This window comes from Pristis pectinata, chromosome 11, assembly GCF_009764475.1.
Source record: "Pristis pectinata isolate sPriPec2 chromosome 11, sPriPec2.1.pri, whole genome shotgun sequence".
Taxonomy (NCBI): domain Eukaryota; kingdom Metazoa; phylum Chordata; class Chondrichthyes; order Rhinopristiformes; family Pristidae; genus Pristis; species Pristis pectinata.
In genome coordinates, this window is record NC_067415.1 from 17,620,753 (window position 1) to 17,641,804 (window position 21,052).

At 41.4% G+C, this 21,052-nt stretch overlaps 1 protein-coding gene across 3 annotated transcripts; it reads left to right on the top strand.

The window, feature by feature from the left end:
- Positions 1-1,226: 1,226 nt before the first annotated feature.
- Positions 1,227-20,657, top strand: ucp2 (uncoupling protein 2). Of its 3 annotated transcripts, none has more exons than XM_052025888.1 (8): positions 1,227-1,369; positions 1,723-1,882; positions 14,138-14,363; positions 16,365-16,572; positions 17,230-17,427; positions 18,494-18,595; positions 19,392-19,572; positions 20,099-20,657. In XM_052025888.1, exons 3-8 carry the CDS (start codon positions 14,238-14,240, stop codon positions 20,196-20,198), a joined length of 915 nt encoding a protein of 304 aa, XP_051881848.1. In that variant the 5' UTR covers positions 1,227-1,369; positions 1,723-1,882; positions 14,138-14,237; the 3' UTR covers positions 20,199-20,657. The 3 variants fall into 3 exon arrangements, with proteins under 3 accessions (XP_051881848.1, XP_051881847.1, XP_051881849.1); XM_052025887.1 differs by having other exon boundaries at positions 1,263-1,395; XM_052025889.1 differs by lacking the exon at positions 1,227-1,369 and adding an exon at positions 1,406-1,428.
- The last annotated feature ends 395 nt before the right edge of the window (positions 20,658-21,052 follow it).

Here is a 21,052-nt window from a genome sequence, read left to right on the forward strand (position 1 = left end):
GTCCATTGCATTTGGTGCTCTTGACGTGGCCTCCTCTACATCAGTGAGACCAAGCGCAGACAAGGCAACTGCTTTGCTGAGCACCTGCACTCTGTCCACCGTGGCCTTCTGGAGCTGCTGGTTTTGCCTGCCATTTTAATTCCCCTTCCCACACTGACCGGTCTGTCCTCTGCCTCCTCCACTGCCAGGATGAGGCTAAATGCAAACTAGAGGAACAGCACCTGGGTAGTTTACAAGCCAGCACTGTGAACGTTGAATTCTCCAATTTCAGGTAACCTGCTCCCCCTCTGTCCCCTTTTTTCTTCTCTCCTCCTGATCTATCCAGTTCGTCCTACACCCCTCTCCCTTACTGTTTCTTACCCCTCCTCCAACCCTTCCATCTACCCACCCCACCTCCCTTACTTTCCATGCTGCATTTCAGACCTTTGTTGCCTCCAGCTATCACCTCCCAGCCTCCTCCATCTGCCTACCACCCCTCCTCACCCGTATCCACCTATGGCTTGCTAGCTCTTGCTCCACCCCTTTGCCCCTCACCTCTTGGTACTGGCTATCTCCCCTCTATCTCCCAGTCCAGTTGAAGGGTCTCAACCCAAAATGTCCACTGGCAATTTCCCTCTACAGATGCCGCCTGACCTGTTCAGTTCCTCCAGCAGTTTCTTTTTTGGCCCCAGCCTATCCAGTCTCTCCTTATAACTCAAACCCTCCAGTCCCGGTAACATCCTTCTGAATCTTTTCTGAACCTTTTGTCAGCTTAACGCTGCCCTTCCCATAGCTGGGCGACCAGAACTGACTAAGGGTTTTCAACCAGCTCTTGTCTGTCTTCTCACAGACGCGACCCGACCTGCTATTTCCAGCATTTTCTTTATTGCATATTTCCAGCACTGCAGTTTTTTTTGTTTTAATGTTCGTTTCACCACCTCCGACTCGCCCCAATCACCCAAATGTAAGCCGTTGCAATCAATTCTGACTTAATCATCTGCGCTGGGCAAAGTCTCCAGCATGACTCACGGCGTTTATTTTGTAATACATGTACTGAGATATTTGCAAGTAACAAAAGAAAAGTGCAATTTGAAAATACAATTTACAGTGCAGAGATAACGGAGGAAGTGAAACAAAACGTCCCCAGCATTGCCCACAGCCGGCGGTGCGAGAGGGCGGTTCCCCCCCCCCCCCCCCCCCTATTGTGTAGCGTCAGTGACGCCGAGCGGTGGAGGAGGGGTGTCGGCGTTTATATAACGAGGTGCCGGAGCGTTCAGTGGAACCGGCGGTCCAGTGTAGAGATCGAGCCCGGGTCAGAGACCGGACCGCCCTCTGTGCACAGAGGCAGCACGTTGTCACCTCGCCGGAGAAGGACTTACTCAATTAAAAGGTTCAATTCATTGATGGTGGAGGCTGGTATTCATTTTAAAAAGACCTTTTGTGAAGTTTGTAAGAATATTCTGGATTGCTACTTGTGTTTAGAACGCGTGGTATTGTGCTTTTTTTTGTTGAAGTCTAATTGAAGACAATTTATGGGAATTATTTTTGGCGTTTTTTTTATAAACTGCATTTTCTTAAAGAAAAAAAGACCGGGGTGGGACTCAAAAAACCATCAGAACAATTGATATTTTTCCGGGTATTGTCCTGAGGAGCGCGGACAGTTATCGTTAGGACCAGTTGGCAATGTGTTGTATCGGTTAACGGCAGTGGGCTAACTGGTTTGTGATGTTCTTCTCGTTTCAGAACCTGTATTATGATCATTTGGCGTCTCATTTCTGAACTTTCTATGGAACAGCGGCAGACCCAAACCGTAGTTAAACAGAGCTACAACGAGCGGGATACTTTTAGAGAACCCTGTTCGGCCCTCCTGTAACTGCCCTGGCACACTGCGTCTGACTTGAAGGTAGCTTCACACCGTTCGGTGTCTCTTCCGGGGTGCTAGAGTGTGGCCTCCTGGTTTGATTCATCCCAGTCTTGCCCCTCCCAATGAATCTTGACGTGTCCGGATATCACAGGGCAATGGGAGCAAACAAGAGATGGTCAGACATGACCTTAGCAGTAAGGCTTTTCAAAAAATCTGTTAATAGTCCCGTGGAATATTTCTTAGGACTGACAGACTAGCGATGGATGGATATAAGATGGTGGTAATGTGGGGTCCTAGGCCAGACAATTGAATCAGATTAGTCAGAGATTCTATCACTGGCTGTGATCTAAATCAGTGGCGCTGGCTGGAGACACATTCTGTGGGCTGTGAAATGATTCCCTGGCCTGGCTGGAGTTGGAAACTCTATGGCTGTGATCAGTGTCCCTGGCATTGACATAGAGTCATAGTCATACAGCATGGAAGTGGGTTGTTTGGCCCACCGAGGTGCCCATCCAGACTAGATCACAAGACAAAGGAGCAGATTCGGCCCATCGAGTCTGCTCCATGAGCTACACTAAAAACTATTCCTATCTAGCCCCAATTTCTGGCCTTGTCCCCATATCTCTTGATACTTTGACTAATTAGATACCCATCTATCTCCTCCTTAAACGTCCCCAATGATTGGGCCTCACATATAGGATGCTATAGGACTAGTCACATATGCCCACGTTTGATTCGTATCCTCAAACCTTCCAGTGTCTTGTACAGTCATAGCAAGGATTTCCTACTCTAGTACGCCAGCATCTCACTGCTTGCCATACACTGCTTGCAATGTGGTTTATGTACCCAACTCTCCCTGAACACTAGTGTTTAATACTGAAAATCAAAAGAGGCTGCAGATTCTGGAAATCGAAATAAGAACAAAAATTGCCAGGGAAAAACTCAGACTTGGTCCATCCTTGGCCTCTATTGCACTTTCCTGCTGTTTTCCATAACACTTGACTCCTTTTCTTCTCCCCCCAACAAAAGCTAACTGCCTCTACTTTATCCCCCCTGTGAGCTAGATATCACGGGCAAGGCCAGCATTGCCCTGTCCATATTGGGTGGTTTGCTAAAACAATTCAGAAGGAGTTTAAGAGTTGACCACATATTTAGTGGCTCTGGATTCTCCTTGAGGTCAGAAATGGGGAAGGATGGCGGCAAGTTTCTATCCCCAAGTGATCCCAGAGTTTAAGATTCTCAGTGTCTGACTGGTTTTAAAGGTGCTTTGGTTTCTGATATTAGTTTTGAGCGATTTTGTTTTTTACATTTGGGTCTTAAGCAGGTCTTTGCATTTCCCATTTTATTGGCATTTGCTTGGCTTGAAATTATTCTGGATTAATCATGAGGTAAAGTAGTTTAGTTCTCATACTCCTGGCTTCCAATTTCATGAGTAATTCAATAAATCTGGTACAAAAGGAGCTATATTGGTTGTAGCAGGTTGGTGAGTGCCTGTGCTCAGAAATGAGAGTAACATTTCAGATTTAGTGGCTTTTTTTCTGCTGGAACTGGAAAGGTTGGAGTTGTGAAGGGTGGGAGCAGGCACTAATGGATACACGGGCAGGGAGAAATGAAGAAAGAAGAGGCCCGTGAAAGGTGCTGAGGATTAAATGACCAGAGAGATGATTGGTGTAAGTCAAGTTTTGAAGAAACAAAGGATGGGAGATCTGTTTCCTGCACTTGTCATGGGTGTGTAGACAAGGATCCGGTTGCTCTTACCTGGCATGTGGTTAACTCGTATTGTCTGGCTAGCCACTCAGTAGTACAATTAAGAGATGAGCAATAGGTCTGTTTAATATTATTGCCCATAATCTGAGAACAAGTAAATTAAATTTAGTAAATTAAACTTAGTCATACAGCACAGAAACAGGCCCTTCGGCCCAGCATGCTGACTAGGTTACCCAACCAAGTTAGTCCCATTTGCTTGCGCTTAGCCCATTTCCCTCTAAACCTTTCCAATCCATGTTCCTGTTTAAATGTCATAATTGTACCTGCCTCTACCACTTGCAGCTCATTCCATTTGTGCACCATCCTGTGTATGTAGAAGTTGCCTCGCTGGTCCCTTTTAAATCTTTCCACCTCCCACTTTAAACCTATGTTCTCTTAAGTTTGGACAACCCTAACTTGGGGAAAAGACTGAGTTTCACCTTGTCTATGCCCCTCATGATTTCATAAAACTATAAGTTCACCTCTCAGCCTGCTACGCTCCGGTGGGGGTGGGGGGGGGGGGCACGGTTGGAAGTCCTAGCCTATCCAGTCTCTCCTTGCAACTCAACCCTCCAGTCCCAGGAACACCCTTGTAATTATTTTTTTTTTGCACCCTTTCCAGTTACTTCTCTAGAAGTTTGTACATGTGTAAAATCAGATCTTTATCACTTTCATTTTGTCCACTCTCAGGAGGGAAACAAGTTGTAGTTTTTTTCACTTTCTTGAACTGGAATGTGGTGTACTGGATTACACCAGAAAGGGGGTGGAGAATCTCCATTTAAATGGAGATTAGCATTTCTGGAGTTGTTTCTCTTGGAATAGAGGTTAAGAAGAGATTTAGTAGCGACATTTGTGTCCCTTTGTGGAGTAAATAGGAAGAATCTATTTCTCTAATGAGCAGATGTCCATAATCTATGTGGTATGACCGCAGTAGAAAATTTGATGCAGGAGGTGGTCATTTAGCCCTTCGTCTCTGTCCCAGTCAACAATGAGCTACCCAACCCAATCCCAGCTACCACCATCAACTCCAGAGCTCTATACACTGCAGCTCTTCAAGTGTGCATCCAAGTACTGTTTAAATGTGGTGAGGAGATTCTTAATGCAGTAGCTCCAGAGATACTGGATGCATTGGTTGTAATCTATCAAAGTTCACTGGATTTTGGGGAAAAATGGAAAATGATGGCTGCAATTACACTAGTTAATAAAGGGGAGAGATGGAAAGCAGGCAATCTATAAGCCAGTTGGCCTAGTATCTGTCGTTGAGAATATGCTGGAATCCACTTTTAAGTAGGTGACAGCAGGGCATTTAAAAAATCAAGAAGGGTCAACATTGTTTCATGGAAGGGAATCATGTTTGACAACTTTGCTTGGGTTCCTTGAGGTTTTAACAAATGGGTTGAATAAAGTAGATGTAGTATATTTGGACTTCCAGAAGGCATTCAATAAGGTATTGCACAATATAAAATTACACACAAGGAGACCCAAACATTACACAATCCCAGGTGTGGTCTCGCCAAGGTCCTACCTATACTTAAGCCAATTCTGTTGCTATTGTTTGACTGAAGCTTGGGTAACATTTGCTTTGCCCAATGAAACCAACAGAGCAAGACAAATAACAGCCTCCAATTTCATCAAAGGATAGTTAAAGCCAGAGATGACCATAGTTCCTTGGAAGTCCAACACTGGTAGATAAGGTGGTGAAGAAGGCATATGGCATCTTTCATGGGTTGGGCACAATATGAAAACTGGGATGTTGTGTTGCAAATCTACAAAACACTGGTTAGGCTGCACTTGGAGTATTGTCTGCATTTCTGGTTGCCGCACTATAGGAAGGATGTGATTGTGCTGGAGTGGGTGCAGAGGAGATTTGCCTGGATGTTGCCTGGGTTGGAGAACTTCAGTTATGGGGAGAGATTGGATGGGTTGGGCTTGTTTCCACTGGAGCAAAAGATGCTGAGGGGTATCCTGATTTTTAAGAGTGTACAAGATTATGAGGGGTATAGAGTAGACGGTCAGAATCTCTTTCCCTTGGTAAGAGTATCCAATAAATGAGGGCATGGGTTTAAGGTGAGGGGAAGGAATTTTAAAGGGGATCTGAAGGATGAGATTTTTCCCCCAAGAGTGGTTAATGTATGGAATATGCTGCCAGAGACGATGTGGAATCAGATACATTTAATACACTTGAGGCATTTAGACAGACACTTAAATAGGAAAAGGATAGAAGGATGTGGTCCTAATGCAGGCAAATGAGATTAGTGTAGATGGGCAAAAAGGTCAGTATGGATACAGTGGGCCGAAGGGTCTCTTTCTGTGGACATGAAGGCCAAAGGGACTGCAGATGCTGGAGTCTAGAATAAAAACAGAATCTTAGAAGAACTTGGTGGGTCAAGCAGCATCTGTAGAGGCAAAAGATACAAGTCAATGATTCCGATTGAGACCCTGCATCAGGCCTGTTTTTTTTCTATGCAGAAGAACAGCCCGAAGCAATGCTATATTAAAAAAAACTTCCTCAAAAATAGTCAATGTTTGGTACATGAATGATAAACTACCCTAATTGCTTCTGAGGTGCTCAATTACTTGTTTAATATTTTCTCTTTTACCATCAGCTCGCCCTGATTGTGAATTGAATGGCTTGTTTTTTTTTGTCACATGCATTTTATGAAGGATCATAAGGCCCTATTAAAGATGCTGTAAAAGTGGTTTTGGTGGTTGACAACCCTGGTACCTCAGACATTATTGTGACATTTCCATGGCGAGCTTTCTCTGTTGCAGAGCTGGTGGCTTCTCCCCAGTCTCTGCTAGTTTGCATGTTAGTGTCTGTATAACTGCAAATGAGGGGAGAAAATAGCCAATTGGGCTTTCAGGAATTTGTAAGCTGAAAGGGTAATAAATAATAGTGATTTTCATGATACTGTTCCATAAGTAGCCTTGGGCATTGCGTGATTTAAAAACTGACTGAGCTCAGAATTTGCTTTGAACCACCAACAGCTATTTTGTTACTGCACTGGGTAGTTTATGACATGAATCCACATGTATTGTGTGTCCTTTTTATTTTTAGAAAAAGATTTTTATCACTGCCATGGGTTGTTTTTCCATTTTATCTCTGGCTTCGTGTTTCTTGATGAAAGTGGAGGCAGTTATTTGTCTTGCAGTATTGGTTTCATTGGGCAGGGCCGATGTCACCCGAGTTTCAGTCTAAGCTAGCAACAGAATTGACCAATTGTGTTTCAGCCCTTGCATTACGCAGCTGCTTCCTCCTTCAACAACAGCCTGATTATATTAAATGTTTAAAAGCAAGCAGAATTGGAGGATGGTGCCAGGTTAACTCCTGCTTTTGTTTCCTCCTTTTCAATTTATCAGCTTTGAACAGTGGCAATTGTCTAAAGCTACAAATGAACAGGAGAATGAAATCAAAACGCCACTGTGGGGAAGGTATTGCTGGTCAATTAATGTTGGCAGGGACTAACAAGCAGTTGAAGTTGCAGGTTGAACTTTGCTCAAAAGTGGGGTGGAATAGGTATACATAAAAGAATCTGTAAGTAGGATGACATAAAAAAAATCTGCAAATGCAAATGGCTAACACGAGGGGACATAATTTGAAGGGTGATTGGAGGAAGGTTTAAGGGGGATGTCGGGGGTAAGTTTTTTTTACACAGAGAGTGGTGGGTGCATGGAACGCACTGCCGGCAGAGGTTGTGGGGGCAGATACATTAGGGACATGTGAGAGACTCTTAGACACATGAATGATAGAAAAATAGGGGGCTATGTGGGAAGGAAGGGTTAGATAGATCTTAGGGCAAGATAAAACATCGGCACAACATTGTGGGCCGAAAGGCCTGTACTGTGCTGTAGTGTTCCATGTAGATGCTGGAATCTGGAGCAATACACAAAATGCTGGAGGAACTCAGCAGGTCAGGCAGCATCCATGGAGGGAAATAAACAGTCGATGTTTTGGGCTGAGACCTTTCATCAGGACTGAAAAGGAAGAGGGCAGAAGCCAGAATAAGGTGGTGGGGGAGGAGTACACATATGCAGGTGATAGGTGAGTCCAGGTGGGAGGGGGAGAAGATGTAATAAGCTGAGAGGTGATGAGTAGAAGAGGCAAAGGGCTCAAGAAGGAAGAATCTAGTAGGATGCTTGCTTGTCAGAATCGTGCATACTTGTGATAGAGTAGGCTGTTTGCCCAAGATGGATTTTTCCTGCTTTTGGTCCATTGCCTCATGGTCTGTGGCTCTACAACTGGTTAGCCTGGTACTTTTTAAATGCAGTCAGGGTTTCTGTCGCCACTGGAGTATTGAGTTCCAGACTCCCCGGCTGATGTTTTTGAGGACGTGTCTTCAGTTTCTCTTAACTTGCTATGCATTACTTAAAATTGATCCCTTTGTATATTATTGTTTTTGCTATGGAAGATGGGTCCTTTTCACTTTGTCATTTTTGTTAAATAAATTTCCACCCACTGAGTCTGCAAAGAGAACTACCCTAGAATCTATTTCAAATCTTAAAATTTTCCTGCACTGGCTACATCTTATTAATCTCTTCTGAAGTGTGTGGAAATGAGACATGGATGTATTTGCAAGGGGAAGAAACAAGTGAAACACCCCTTCCCCCAGCTCTCAGATAAAACATTTTTCTTTCTATCCCCACCAATTATTCTTGTGGAGCTCCAATCAGTCCTTCCATGGAAGAGATGGCAATTTTTAATGTAGTTTTTCTACTAATGGTATACACTGCCCACCAAACCCATCTCCCTGACTTGAGGGGAAACAAAACATCGAATAGCCAACTTTTTTTTTGTTATCCACTTCTTTTGCTCCTCAGTGCTTACCTCTACATTTTCCAATTCTACTGAGGTGCTTTTTTTGATCTTTTGAATGGTCAATTCTACACACTTATGGTCTCCCTACAAGTGTTGACTAACCTGTATAGTTGTGGTGTTTTCTGCCTTTAAACTAAGCAAGGTTATTTATATTTAATTACTACTTAATTCTCAATATAACAGAAAGACTCACTCGGTCAGGAATGCAGATCCACTGGCATGCCCCCAATTTGTTTCCCTAAAATCTCCTCTTTATGGATTAAACTTCACGATACTGGCATATCATTCATCTGTGGAGATTGTTGAAGTAGATTCCTTGGCTAGTGGCAGCACTGTTACATGATTTTTTTGATTTGGCCTGGCTAATTTTCCCATTCTACACCTGATCAATTATTTTTGGTTAATTTCTTTAACTTGCATGAATTGGCTGGAATGTAAGATTGCTGAGTACTGATTGGATGGTGCTATAGAGCTTCTGGTAGAGCTGGTGCCTTGCAGCTCCAGTTGAAGTGGGTTCAATCCTGACCTCTGGAGGTTGCATTCCAAGTGCATGTGTGTTGGTTGGTTAACTGGCCACTCAATTATTCCTAGTGTGTAGGTGAGTGGTAGAATCTGTGGGGAGTTGATGGGCTTAGAATGGGATTTGTGTAAATGTGGACTTGGTGCACCAAAGGGCCTGTTTCTGTTCTGTATGACTCTGACCTAGATCAAATGCTGGAGCTTTCACTGCAGCTTCTAATGAGTGATTTCTAGGCTTGATTTAGAATTTTTATCTTGTATAGCACCTTGTTCCAAAAAATATAGGTACTTGAAGGAAGCTCAATCTAATTTGTACATGTCAAGCTCTCAAACAGCAATGTGATGGTGACCAATTATACTGCTTTTGTGGTGATTGCAGAATAGAGTGTTATTTTTTGATAGGCCAGCTTTGATGCTTCACAAGGACTTGCTGACAGTTCTGTGTAAGATATTCCTGTACAGATCATGTTCCATGCCAAGTATGTCCTCCAGGGAAACATGGTGTGCAAAACACAAATAACAAGCCTCATGGGAAAAGGAGGCTTGAATTAATAAGGTGCATTCATTTCTGTCTTCCACAGCTGGTGACCAATCCAAATAACATATTTACTGGATTTGAGGCCAGGTAATGATTTGTTTAAACCAGGTCTCCATTCCACCTGCTCCCAAAACACTGGTCCCAGCAGTATGGTCCCTTTTGGGGAGCAGGGAAATGTAGCACAGAGCTCATTAAGAATTTCAATATGCCTTTCTTTTCAATAAAAGTTGAGGTGTATTCCTGAATATCCTTTTTTTAAAGAAAACAAGAAAAATAGCAATCCAAATGAAGTGGCGATTGCATTTTTATTTGAGATAGATTACATAAACTTCCTGCACTGAATGAATAACTAGAATCTGCAGACAATCCCTGCCCTCACAACCTGCCCATCATCCACACCGTCCTCCCTCTGGTTCCCCACTTCCTTCCCTTCATTCCTTGGTCCACGATCCTCTCCTATCAGATTCCACCTTCAGCTCTTTGCTGCTTCCACCTATCTCCTCCCAGCTTCTCTCATCATTTGCACTCTTTTTTTCTCTTTCTCTCCCCCCCCCCCCCCTCAAAACCTGGATTCGCCTATCACCTGTCAGCTTATTCTCCTCCCCTGACCCTTCTGCCCTCTTCCTTTCCAGTCCTGATGAAGGATCTCGGCCTGAAATGTCGACTGTTCATTTCCCTCCATGGATGCTGCCTGACCTGCTGAGTTCCTCCAGCACTTTTTTCTTTGTTGCTCTAAAATCTGCAGATGCTGGACATCCAAATAAAAACAAGATGCTGGAAACACTTGGGTCAGGCTGCATCTGTGGGAAGAGAAAGAGTTAATGTTTCAGGTCAGAACTGGGAAGGAGAGATGAAACTTGTGAAACTGGGGTGGGGGGAGCAGGAGAGAATGCTTCTGATGGGATAAAATCAGGGTGACCATGGGGATGAATTGTAAGCAAGGTTGTCTGGTCAATGAGTGGGAGCAGTCGGAGAGTGAGACATTTACAAAAGAATGTAGAAGTTGTGAACTGCAGAGCAAGAGGACAAACCTGGCATGTCCTCCATTCTGAAGTTTTCCAAAAAAAATTGTGTGGGGGTGGGGAAACAAATGAGCTGATGCAGAGAAATCTAGTTGTAGAATTCAATACAAGAGTTCAGAAGGCTGCAACGTGCCCAGATGGAAAATGAGGTGCTGTTTCGCAAGCCTTATTTTGGGCCTCATTGTAACAGTGCAGGAGGCCGCAGACTGGGTCAGGGTGGGAGATGCTTTGTGGAGCATCTGCATTCAGTCCACAGGGGTGTCTCTGAGCTTCCCATTGCCTGTTACTTTAATTCTCCACCCCACTCCCACTCTGACCTATTGGTCTGTGGCCTACTGTATTGTTATAACGAGGCCCAAAAATCCCAAATAGTGGTCTTCCTTGTTGAAACTAATGAGACATGACTTTTTTTTTAAATGGGCCCTCCCTTCCTTCCTTCCTTCCTTTCACGGCTCTCCTCCCATAAAGATTGCAAGCACTTTGCAGTTTTTATTTATGCCCTTGTGTGCAGAAAGTTAAAACTGTCTCTTAAACTTTCAGTACCCCATGTCTTCCCTACCCCAAATCTGCCACTCCCTTTGCTTGTTTTGATGGGGAGCAGTTTCCTTGAACAAATCTCATTTAATTTGCCCATGAACATCAGAACCAGCTAGAATGAATTTGTCACACCCATTACACTGCAGAAATGGAGGGACAGCTGCTGTTTTGTGCATGTTCAGCCAATAGCCAAATCCACAGCAGGGCACCCTTTATGAGTGCCTACCTAACTCATTATTGTGGCAGGTCTGCTGAAGAGCTGACAACAAGCAGAGCAGCGATACAATTGTCTCACCAGCTCCTACATCTGTGTATTATGGAAATAACATGATTTTCTCAACAAGGGAACTGACAGAATAACAACTTTGGAAAGCTTTGAGAATATGTGGAAACTTTAATGTTTTGCACTCTGGCTGATTTATTGAGTGGCAAAATCTACTTTAAAGAAAAAAATATTAGCCCAGTAATACTTGGTTATTCTAGTGGTTCCAATTATGACCCTTTATTGCACTTTTTTTCCTCTTCCTCCCAGTAATGAGGATGATTTTTCTAATTAATATCATCACTAAATCCTAGTCAAGTCTAGCTGCTAAAAAATTGCGTACACTGCATGTGGGCAGCAGTCGTTGCATTTACATTATAGTCAAGAGATCCCACCTGGTTTTGTGCTTGCCTTAGTGAAGGAGATTTGATTCTTTTTATGGACAATGTCCACTCTACTTTCTGAGAAAAGACCCTATGGATGAAATGCAGGATACCTGTAGATCATGAAAACTTATTTCCTCAAGCCTTAAAAGATAAACCTCGTAATGTCATTCAGACTGGGGCAGGTATGTGGTGGTTCCCAAAGTTCAGTACATGAGATCACTGCTGTTCCTGATGTGTATTGATTACCTGAGTAAAAAGCACAATTTCAAACTTGAAAGATTTGCACTGTCTTTGAAGTATTATTGTACAGGGTGAGGAGGAAGGTGATAAATCTCAAGAGAAAGTAACTTCGTGGCACAAGTGGACAAATGGTAGGTGAAGTATGACCTTTTGAGACTATAAAAGACAAATGGTACAATCCATAGTGGGTATATGTAGAGATCTGATGGTGTTTGTGCATGTCTTTGAAGGTGGTGGGACATTTTACAGAGCAAAATGGACCCTTGGCTTTACTGGCAATGAGTGAAAAAGCAGCAAAACAATGTTATTGTGGAAAATGTCTAATTTGGCCTCTGCTGGAGTGTTTCGGAAAGTTCTGGGTACAGTATTTCAAAAGCTTTACCAGAATGTTTCTAGGGAGAAAGGATTATTTACTTGGATGTTTAGAGGAGCTGAGATTCTCCTTTTTTTTTCTGGAGTCTTAAACAGGAAGGTTCATGGTGTTTGGGTGAATTGTTTGCAGTGGTCAGTTTAAGGTGATTGATTTGGGAAGCAATATTCGTTAGGGTGCTGGCAACTGATTCAAATGGAGTTATTTTTCAGGTATTTGGGGAGAACTTAGTAGTACATCCAACTGGATGGCTTTTGAAAGAGCAGGATCTAATGGATCAAATTGCTTTTGTGCTGTTTCTGACATTATGGGCACTGAGAATACAAGGGTGTGGTCTGAAGAACCGAGAATAAAGTGTGTAAAATGGGCTTGGTATAGTGTCATTTTGTTCTTGGACAAGTGTTTTAAGGGTTTTTGAGTTATCTTCTGTTAGCTTTGCAGAAAAGATTAATACAAATCAAGTGTTTGTGTAAACCTTAAACATATTATCTGACGGGACATCTTGGATTAATAAACGAGACCTTTTTTAAAAAAAAATCAGTTACTTATTACATTAAAAGCTAGTGTACTATCAATTTTAAGCACAACTAATTTTGCTTTTTCAAAATATTGGTTAATTTGAACAAGTGGATGGTTAAATCTTTTGAACAAAGATGATTGAATTAACAGTAAAGTGCATTTCTCTGAAATTAGTTTATCCAGGGGAATGAACTTCTCGGGCAACTTTCATCTTCAATTTTCATTCCTAAACATCTCAAGTGACAATTCAATATTTGTGTTGCGATCACCAGCAATTTTTCTTCACTTCTAGAACAGTAAAGCAGTAGAAGGATTTGCTTGTGCTTAACAATCTGATGCACATGCTGTTGTAACTGACTAAACTGAGCCACATGGAAGCTGTAACCAGGGAAATATAACTTTATTGGACAGAACAGCTCTTCTGGAGAGAATCTAACTCCTCTTGCACAATGCTTTATACTTTTTAAACACAAAGATAACAAATGATTAACTAGTTTCAATGGCTATAATCACCCACTTTAACATTTTGAATATGGACAGGTAACTTTGTAGAATTGTATATCCCATGGTAGCACCTTCCAACTGGCAGAACTGCTTTGAATATTCAATACTGCTGGCTGGTCCAAAAGCTTTTCAGCACAAACTCCAGACACCTAAAATGTACCTCTTTTGTTACAGTGAGGGATGGCTCCCTGAATATACAACTAGCTAGAATATTAAGTGACAAAACAGATCTGTCCTGAACTGTGCATTAAATGGTAGGGATATTCCTTTAATTGTGTGTTAATACAGGAGATGCCCACTTAATGCCTTCCCTGATCTTGTCCTGAAGTTTTCAATGAGCACCAATTAACATGAACATTTATCTATTGTCTTCCCCTGTGTAATTTCAATGGTACACATTCAGAATATCCCACACCCAGTGATGGTTTCAGAAGCCTTAAAGTTTCAGTTGAAGTTAAATTGAACAGGTTTTATTTCCTGAGGACTGGTTTTCATTTTAATTAATATCTACCATCCATAATTTCATAACTCCAGAATAATCCCTAAAACATGATAGGAAAATCTTTTTGTGACCAGAACCATCTTTATAGCAGTACGGTTCTTCAGAGTTCAGTGGGCTTGTACAACTCTTGCACTGAGGGAGGGAAAGAGGAGGGATTGCCCACATCCATTATAATCCCTCAGGTTGTCAACTCTGAATTCCAAATTGGAGCTGTACTTGGGAATATTGAAGATGGTTTCAACCTGGCAAAGTCTGCAAAATCCAAGAAACTGTAGTGAAGCTGTTAAATACCTGATGATATTAAAAAACCTTTGTTCCTTTTCCCCCCCACAGGCTCGGGCAGAGTCCATTTGTCTTGTTCATCACTCTTTTCGTCTCCTGCAAGACACAGCAGGATTTTATCACCTTGTTGCTTATCGTGACTTTGTGGAAAATGGTTGGATTCAAGCCTACAGACATTCCTCCGACAGCCACTGTGAAATTTATTGGTGCTGGGACAGCAGCTTGCATAGCTGACTTGTTTACCTTCCCATTGGACACTGCTAAAGTCAGATTACAGGTAAGATCCTGGTACTTATCTTGTGGAAGTACATGGCTTGCCACAGAATACATTACCGGCGTACATCTGATTTGCACTATGCTTTTTTGGGTGTTTTTCTTTGTTTTTCCCCTCCACTTTTAACTTCAATCAATTTACTAACTTTTGTTTTGAAATGTACCAGAAACCTATTTCTTAGTAACATTTCTTAGATCTCATTTATCTTTAACCATTCACTGAATTTTAGTTCAGATTGAGGGAGAGCGGTGTTTGTCCTTGGGTCTCTGCATTTAACACACTTCATCTTTCTCGCTGTACCTTGCCTCCCAAGACTCCTGTTGGAGTGAAGCCAATCTGCAGGGCAAATATGAAACTATTTAACCTAATGGCACCTCGGACCCAAGGTCAATCCGACTCCAGTCAATGAAATGTAGTATGCAGATGGTGCTTGTGCGTGCACGCATTCAGAGGCTGAGCTCCGTCACCAACAACTGTTTCATTGAAGTGCATGAGGAGAACAGGCCTTGCAATTAACTAAAACAAATCCACAGTAGGAACAGCTGATAAAGGTCCATTATTGAGAAGGGGAGGGGTGGGGTGGAAGAGCATTTGAAGATAAAGACTTCAAAGCCTGTTTGTGGTCTACTGAGCAACTGTGAACCATGTGCTTCAGAGGTATGTGCTTGCTTTAGCAGAAACTTTGAAGCACTGGAAAGATGCAACCAATCCTGTCTCTGTAAAATACTCCAAATTAATTGATTGGATGAATAAACTTCAGCATCCTTGGCCAAGCCAATAGCCTCGAATTAGTGGGCTCAGGTGTGCTGACACTCTGAGCTCCACCACAAGATCTCTGGGGGGAGAATTGTAACATCCCCACTGACTCTTGGGAAGCCTTGGCTCAAGGGTGACAAAATGGTTTGGGCAATGCCCCAGTGCAGAATTCCATCAATCTCGGTTTAGTCCTGACCTCCAGTGCTGTCTGTGTGGAGTTTGCACATTCTCCAAGTGACTGTGTGGGCTTTCCCCAGGAGCTCTGGTTTCCTCCCACATCCAAAGACTTGATGGTTAGCAGGTTAATTAGCTATTGTAAATTGCCCTTGGTGTTGCTTGGAGAATCAGTGTGGAGTTAATGGGCATGTGAGACTGAATAGGTTACAGGGAAGCAAGTGGGAGAATGGAGCTGATGGAAATACTCTGGTCGAATGGCTTCCTATGTGGCAAGAAAATGAGGAAAATTAGAAGGAATGTTTCAGAATGATATTCAGAATCTCCATTCATCTGGGTGGAGCACAAGTCCTGTGTAAATGCTGGCAGGAATACACTGCCTCCTAAACTACCCACTAGGTTACCCCTGTGGCAAAGTCCATGGGTCCCACACTGGCTGCATCAACCACCTCAACCTGCACAACTGGAGTAGAAACAATTCATCCTGCATCTGGAGGGACTGCCTAAGGCAGAACATTAAAACCAGTAAAGAAGCCTGCACTACCGTGAAGGAACTAAGTTTAGTCATGTAAACATGAGGAGTAGGATTTTTGTTCCTTCTGTTATTCACATCAACAGAACCAAATCTCAGACAAAGTTCAACTTAATTTGTTCCTACATCTCACATTTGCTATATGTAATAGAAACACATTTCTACCTCAAGGAGTTGGAACAAATTGTTCAACCACATGCTGACCCCCTGTTGTGTCTGTATTTATGTTGCAACTAACAGCTGAAACCTGTCATTTTTTTCTGATTTGGTGTTTAATGCTTGAGCTACATTACCCACTATGGCTTCTATGAACAATAAGTGATTACAAATGATGAAACTTGCTTCTCATCAAACCCCTACTTACTATATTTCTATATATGCAATTTTTTCCCTACAAATAACAGTTTACAAGCTGGAATTGCCCTGTGATGACCAAGTGCCGAATCTGGGATGACTAAGTGTTAGACTAGACTAGTCTACATGTGAGTTGGGCTGAGCCCAAATCACAATGCGGATGTTCATCCAATTTTTGTCCTGCACAGATTCAAGGCGAATCCAAGTCTGCTGCAGAGATGACTACCTTAAAGTATAGGGGTGTCTTTGGCACCATGGCCACAATGGTCAAGAATGAGGGACCAAGAAGCCTCTACAGTGGCCTGGTGGCTGGTCTCCAACGTCAGATGAGCTTTGCTTCTGTGCGCATTGGACTCTATGATTCTGTGAAACAGTTCTACACCAAAGGATCTGAACGTAAGTATAATATGCAATTAACTACCATAGTGACATCTTGCTGTGGAAGATTGCTCAACTCCAAATATGGGAGACCTGTGGGTGTTTTTCCATCCATCTTGTATAATTTTTCTTTTGAATATAGGAGGAAGCTTTAATTTGATGAAGGATAAACCAAATGGATGTGTTCTTCCAATGTTTTTAAACAAGGTTCCACTGAACTGGAAGACTGGTTACTGAGCAGTCTACAAGAATATTTTTCTTGCCAGTTTCGGATCACAGAAAGCAACCTACTTTTAATTCCCTGCTTTGTATTGATGTCAGGTACTTGTGCCGTGAATTTTTCCTGGGATTCTGTCTGTCAGGCAATGCCCAGTGGAAACCTGACTAAAATTTCTTTATTTGATCACCAGGCAGAAAAGACCAGAACTGAGAGCTTGAACAGTGATTCAGGCTGATTTGTTGCATTAGGGTTACAGATGGTTCAGTGAGGGTCGACAACTCACTGGCACCGTATATTGTGTTAGTGTTGTCAATTACTGGCAACACTGATCAAATAATTTGGATTTGAAAATTGGAAAATTTTTAGTTTCCTTTTGGTCTACATTCATAAAACACAGTGAAGATTTTTACTGCTCCTCCAACGTCCAGTATTTAATAAGTGGTTAATTTCTTTAGATGTTGGCATTGGCAGCCGACTGCTTGCTGGCTGCACCACGGGAGCCATGGCTGTGGCATTTGCCCAACCAACTGATGTGGTGAAAGTGAGGTTTCAAGCACAAGCAAATATACCTGGTCCAAACAGACGATACAATGGAACCATTGAAGCCTACAAAACCATCGCCAAGGAGGAAGGTATTCGGGGGCTGTGGAAAGGTTTGTATCTAGTACTTTTTTTTTATTATTTGGAATTGTTTCACCCAACTCTAACCATAAATTAGTAGGTTACAGACTTACAACAGGTGATAAGAAAAATGAAATCTTTTGCAGGAGAGTAGACACTGGGTGGCATGCTGTCACTTTAATTGAGTAAATACTTTGCTTAATTGGCAGGATTGGTACTAGTAGCACAGCCTTTTGCAAAATAAATTCAATTGATTGACTTTGAAAAGAATGGACTATCTTCTTGGTGGTCTTAAATATTTTGGAGTTCTTATAGCAATTGGATTCTGATACTGAAGCACGTTTAACTAAACATTCATGCATTTCCTGCTTTTAATAATGGGCACAGGTTGCCCAAGTGTAGCACAACCTGGATGTCAATAGCTGAAATGAAAAGGTTCCTACAATACTTTATCTGTAGTTCAGGTGTAAGCTTCTGATAACTAGCAGTGAGAATCAAATTGGATCCTGTTCAAGGCCATGGCTTCCAGTAGTTTCTGTAAACCTGTGACTGCATAATTCTGAGTACAGCTTTGGAGCTCACTTTAGAGTAATGGATTCTTCAAAGAACATTGCCCATCAGTATTAATGTCCCATCCATATTTTACTGCAAGACCCATCTCCTGAGGTTGCATGTGTTATCACTACATAACTGATCTGCATTTGGCATCATCAGCCTAGATTTGGGTATAGATTATAACCCCTCCCATAGACTATCACTGAATTGGTCTTCTAACACCTTCATAATTTAAGGTTTACATAAAGGGGAAAGTCAAGTTTTTTAAACCCTGAGGAACTTCATATTCTTATGCAATTGTGATCTAATTGTTAACATTTGGAAGGTGAACAAAGTTGGAAAATCTTTCATTCTTGGTATGACTTGCCCAAAATGGGGGATACAAATTCACTCTTTCTAATTCTACTTCCCTTTTGCCAGCCTCTCAAGACGTGCAGTAGAGTTTAGCTGTTAAATTAGGATGATGATGTAGAGGGAGAGGAACTACCTGAATAACTAACATTACAGGTTATCATTTAATCAGGATTTAATTTTTTTCCATAGGTACCCTACCAAATATTGCCCGTAATGCCATTGTGAACTGCACAGAGCTTGTGACATATGATCTGATCAAAGACCTGTTGCTCAAGAATGATCTCATGACTGGTAAGTGGGCTATATTCTTGAATGATTTATACATTGGAATATTTAAATTGTGACAACATTCTCAATTCAAAATTTTTAAAATAAAAGTAGGCCAATGTAAAGAGCCTATTCAATTTATCAATCCAGGGGAGATGAAATCAAAAGCTATTTTCTTTCATGCATGTAGTTTGCACTGAAATTGCATTCTAAAGGCTACATAAATTCTCGCAAAGAACACAATTTACTTCTATTCTTGGAATTAGTTGGTATGGGAGCATTCTCAAATTGTTCCAGTTCAGCAAATGTACATTTGAGAGTGGTTTCCCTATATTGGAGGATTAATGTGAATAAGTAAAATAGAAACTTGGATTACTGTAATGTCTATAGTAGTTTGTTCATTCTTGCAAGTATGTGGTCATGATTAGTGTCTTCTGGGGTTCCTATTTCAACCCTTTGCTGCTGACAGCAGCTTGATTCTATGCTTCACTCCAAGGAGTCCCACTGTCACTACTCAAATATCTGTGCATCTCCTCCATGCCACTTCACACCCTAGTCATGAAAACTCCTTGCATCACCTTATTCTCTACATCCAAATGAAAAGACACCTTCAACTAATTTCCAGAATAACCATAATTAAAGCTTCTATAAAATGTGTTATGATTTTAAAAAGCAAGTATCAATTATCCTGACATTTACTGAGAATAACTTTGGTCTTTTTAAATGGATCTAATTTTGGGAAGTATGTTGACATAAGCTTGAGGTACAACAATCCAGGTCATTAATGCAGGAGCCAATCTTTTTAATGTTTTCCTTACAGATAACCTTCCATGTCATTTCTCTTCTGCTATTGGTGCTGGATTCTGCACAACTCTTATTGCTTCACCTGTTGATGTAGTGAAAACAAGATACATGAACTCTGCCCCTGGCCAGTACAACAGTGCCTTAAACTGTGCAGTAACCATGTTTACAAAAGAAGGTGTTACAGCTTTCTATAAAGGGTGAGTGCTTGTCTCGGGTGTTCCTAATATAGTGCAGAATACTGCAAATACTCAGTCATGCAGCTGCTGTGAAGAGAAACTGTTAAAGGACACTGAATTGAAACATCTGCAATATTTTGCTTTTGTGTTAGAACTGTGGCTCATTTGGTGTTGCTGAGTGTTCTTTGGGGAGGTGCATGCTAGTGAGATGAAAAATTGAACAGGATATTGGGATAGTATGAAGTGGAAGGCAGCTGTTAGGACCAATAATCACGAAGCAAGTGGAATCTTTTTGCAAAGCAAAACTTTCTTTAAAACCTTAATTCCATTATTCAACTTGAAACTTGGTTTGTACTTCTTCTTCCCATTTTGAGGCAGGAAAATTGCATGACTTCATCTCAGTTTAAAATGAATTGTGGCAACTAAAGTAATCTTAGCAAAAATCATTGTCATTTTGAAACAATTTGGTATCACATTGTAATGTGACAAAATGTGCACGTGTGTTGTCGGTCTGTCCCTATAATCTTGTGTAATTATTTCATTCCAGGTTTATGCCATCATTTCTACGCCTGGGATCATGGAACATAGTGATGTTTATTACCTATGAACAACTGAAACGGGCTATGATGGTTGCCAGATTTTCTTAAGAATCTTCTCTGTAAACATAATGCATAGTTTTTGCTTGAAATAGTTTTAAAACTAACATACTGTTTTGTTGTATGATATTTATTTCTTTTTGATTTCCATATCTTTGAGCACTGCCTCAAACAACTACTAAAGTTTGTTTAACAAGGGACCATGTACACACTATGGAATTGTCTCAACCATTCTCTATCCACCCACCACCCCACCCCCACCCCCACTAATGAAAGCTAGAAAATTGTTGCATTTTACAACTGGAAGAAAGGATCCATTTTATTAATAAGCTATCTTTATTTAAAAATCCAGTAGCAATAGGAAAATTTTGGGTAAAAAGTACCAGGCACAAGATTTGGAATCCAGCCTGTTGTAGCAGTCTGGGACTTTATTAAATAATACTGTTCCGTTTTTTAAATATTTAAATCTCTGAATTTGCTTCAAATCAATAAACAGATTCTCATGTTGAAGTGTAGTGTTTTGTTTTCCCATTGAAGATCATTGCATACTATTGGAATTATTTCTTGACCCAAGATGTTGGCAATATGAAATGGTCTCCCCATTTCCACATCATCTTTAGTTTATCATCAACCATTTGTACACTTTTACTTTCTAAACCAGTAGAAAAACAAACATTGACTATAATATTGTGGTAATAAATCTTGACTATTTTGGTTCAATATGCTTGAGAAAGTAGCAAATTCCAACACCATTCACTGTGTGAAATAATAGTGACTTGGGAAAGTAGAAGTACATTAAGTTGTGAATCATTACTAATTTCTGCCCCTTAGCCCTGCAAACCAGAGATCAGTTAACCTGCCTGGAATTGCTGTACACGTAAAACAAATGTAACTTCCTGTCAACC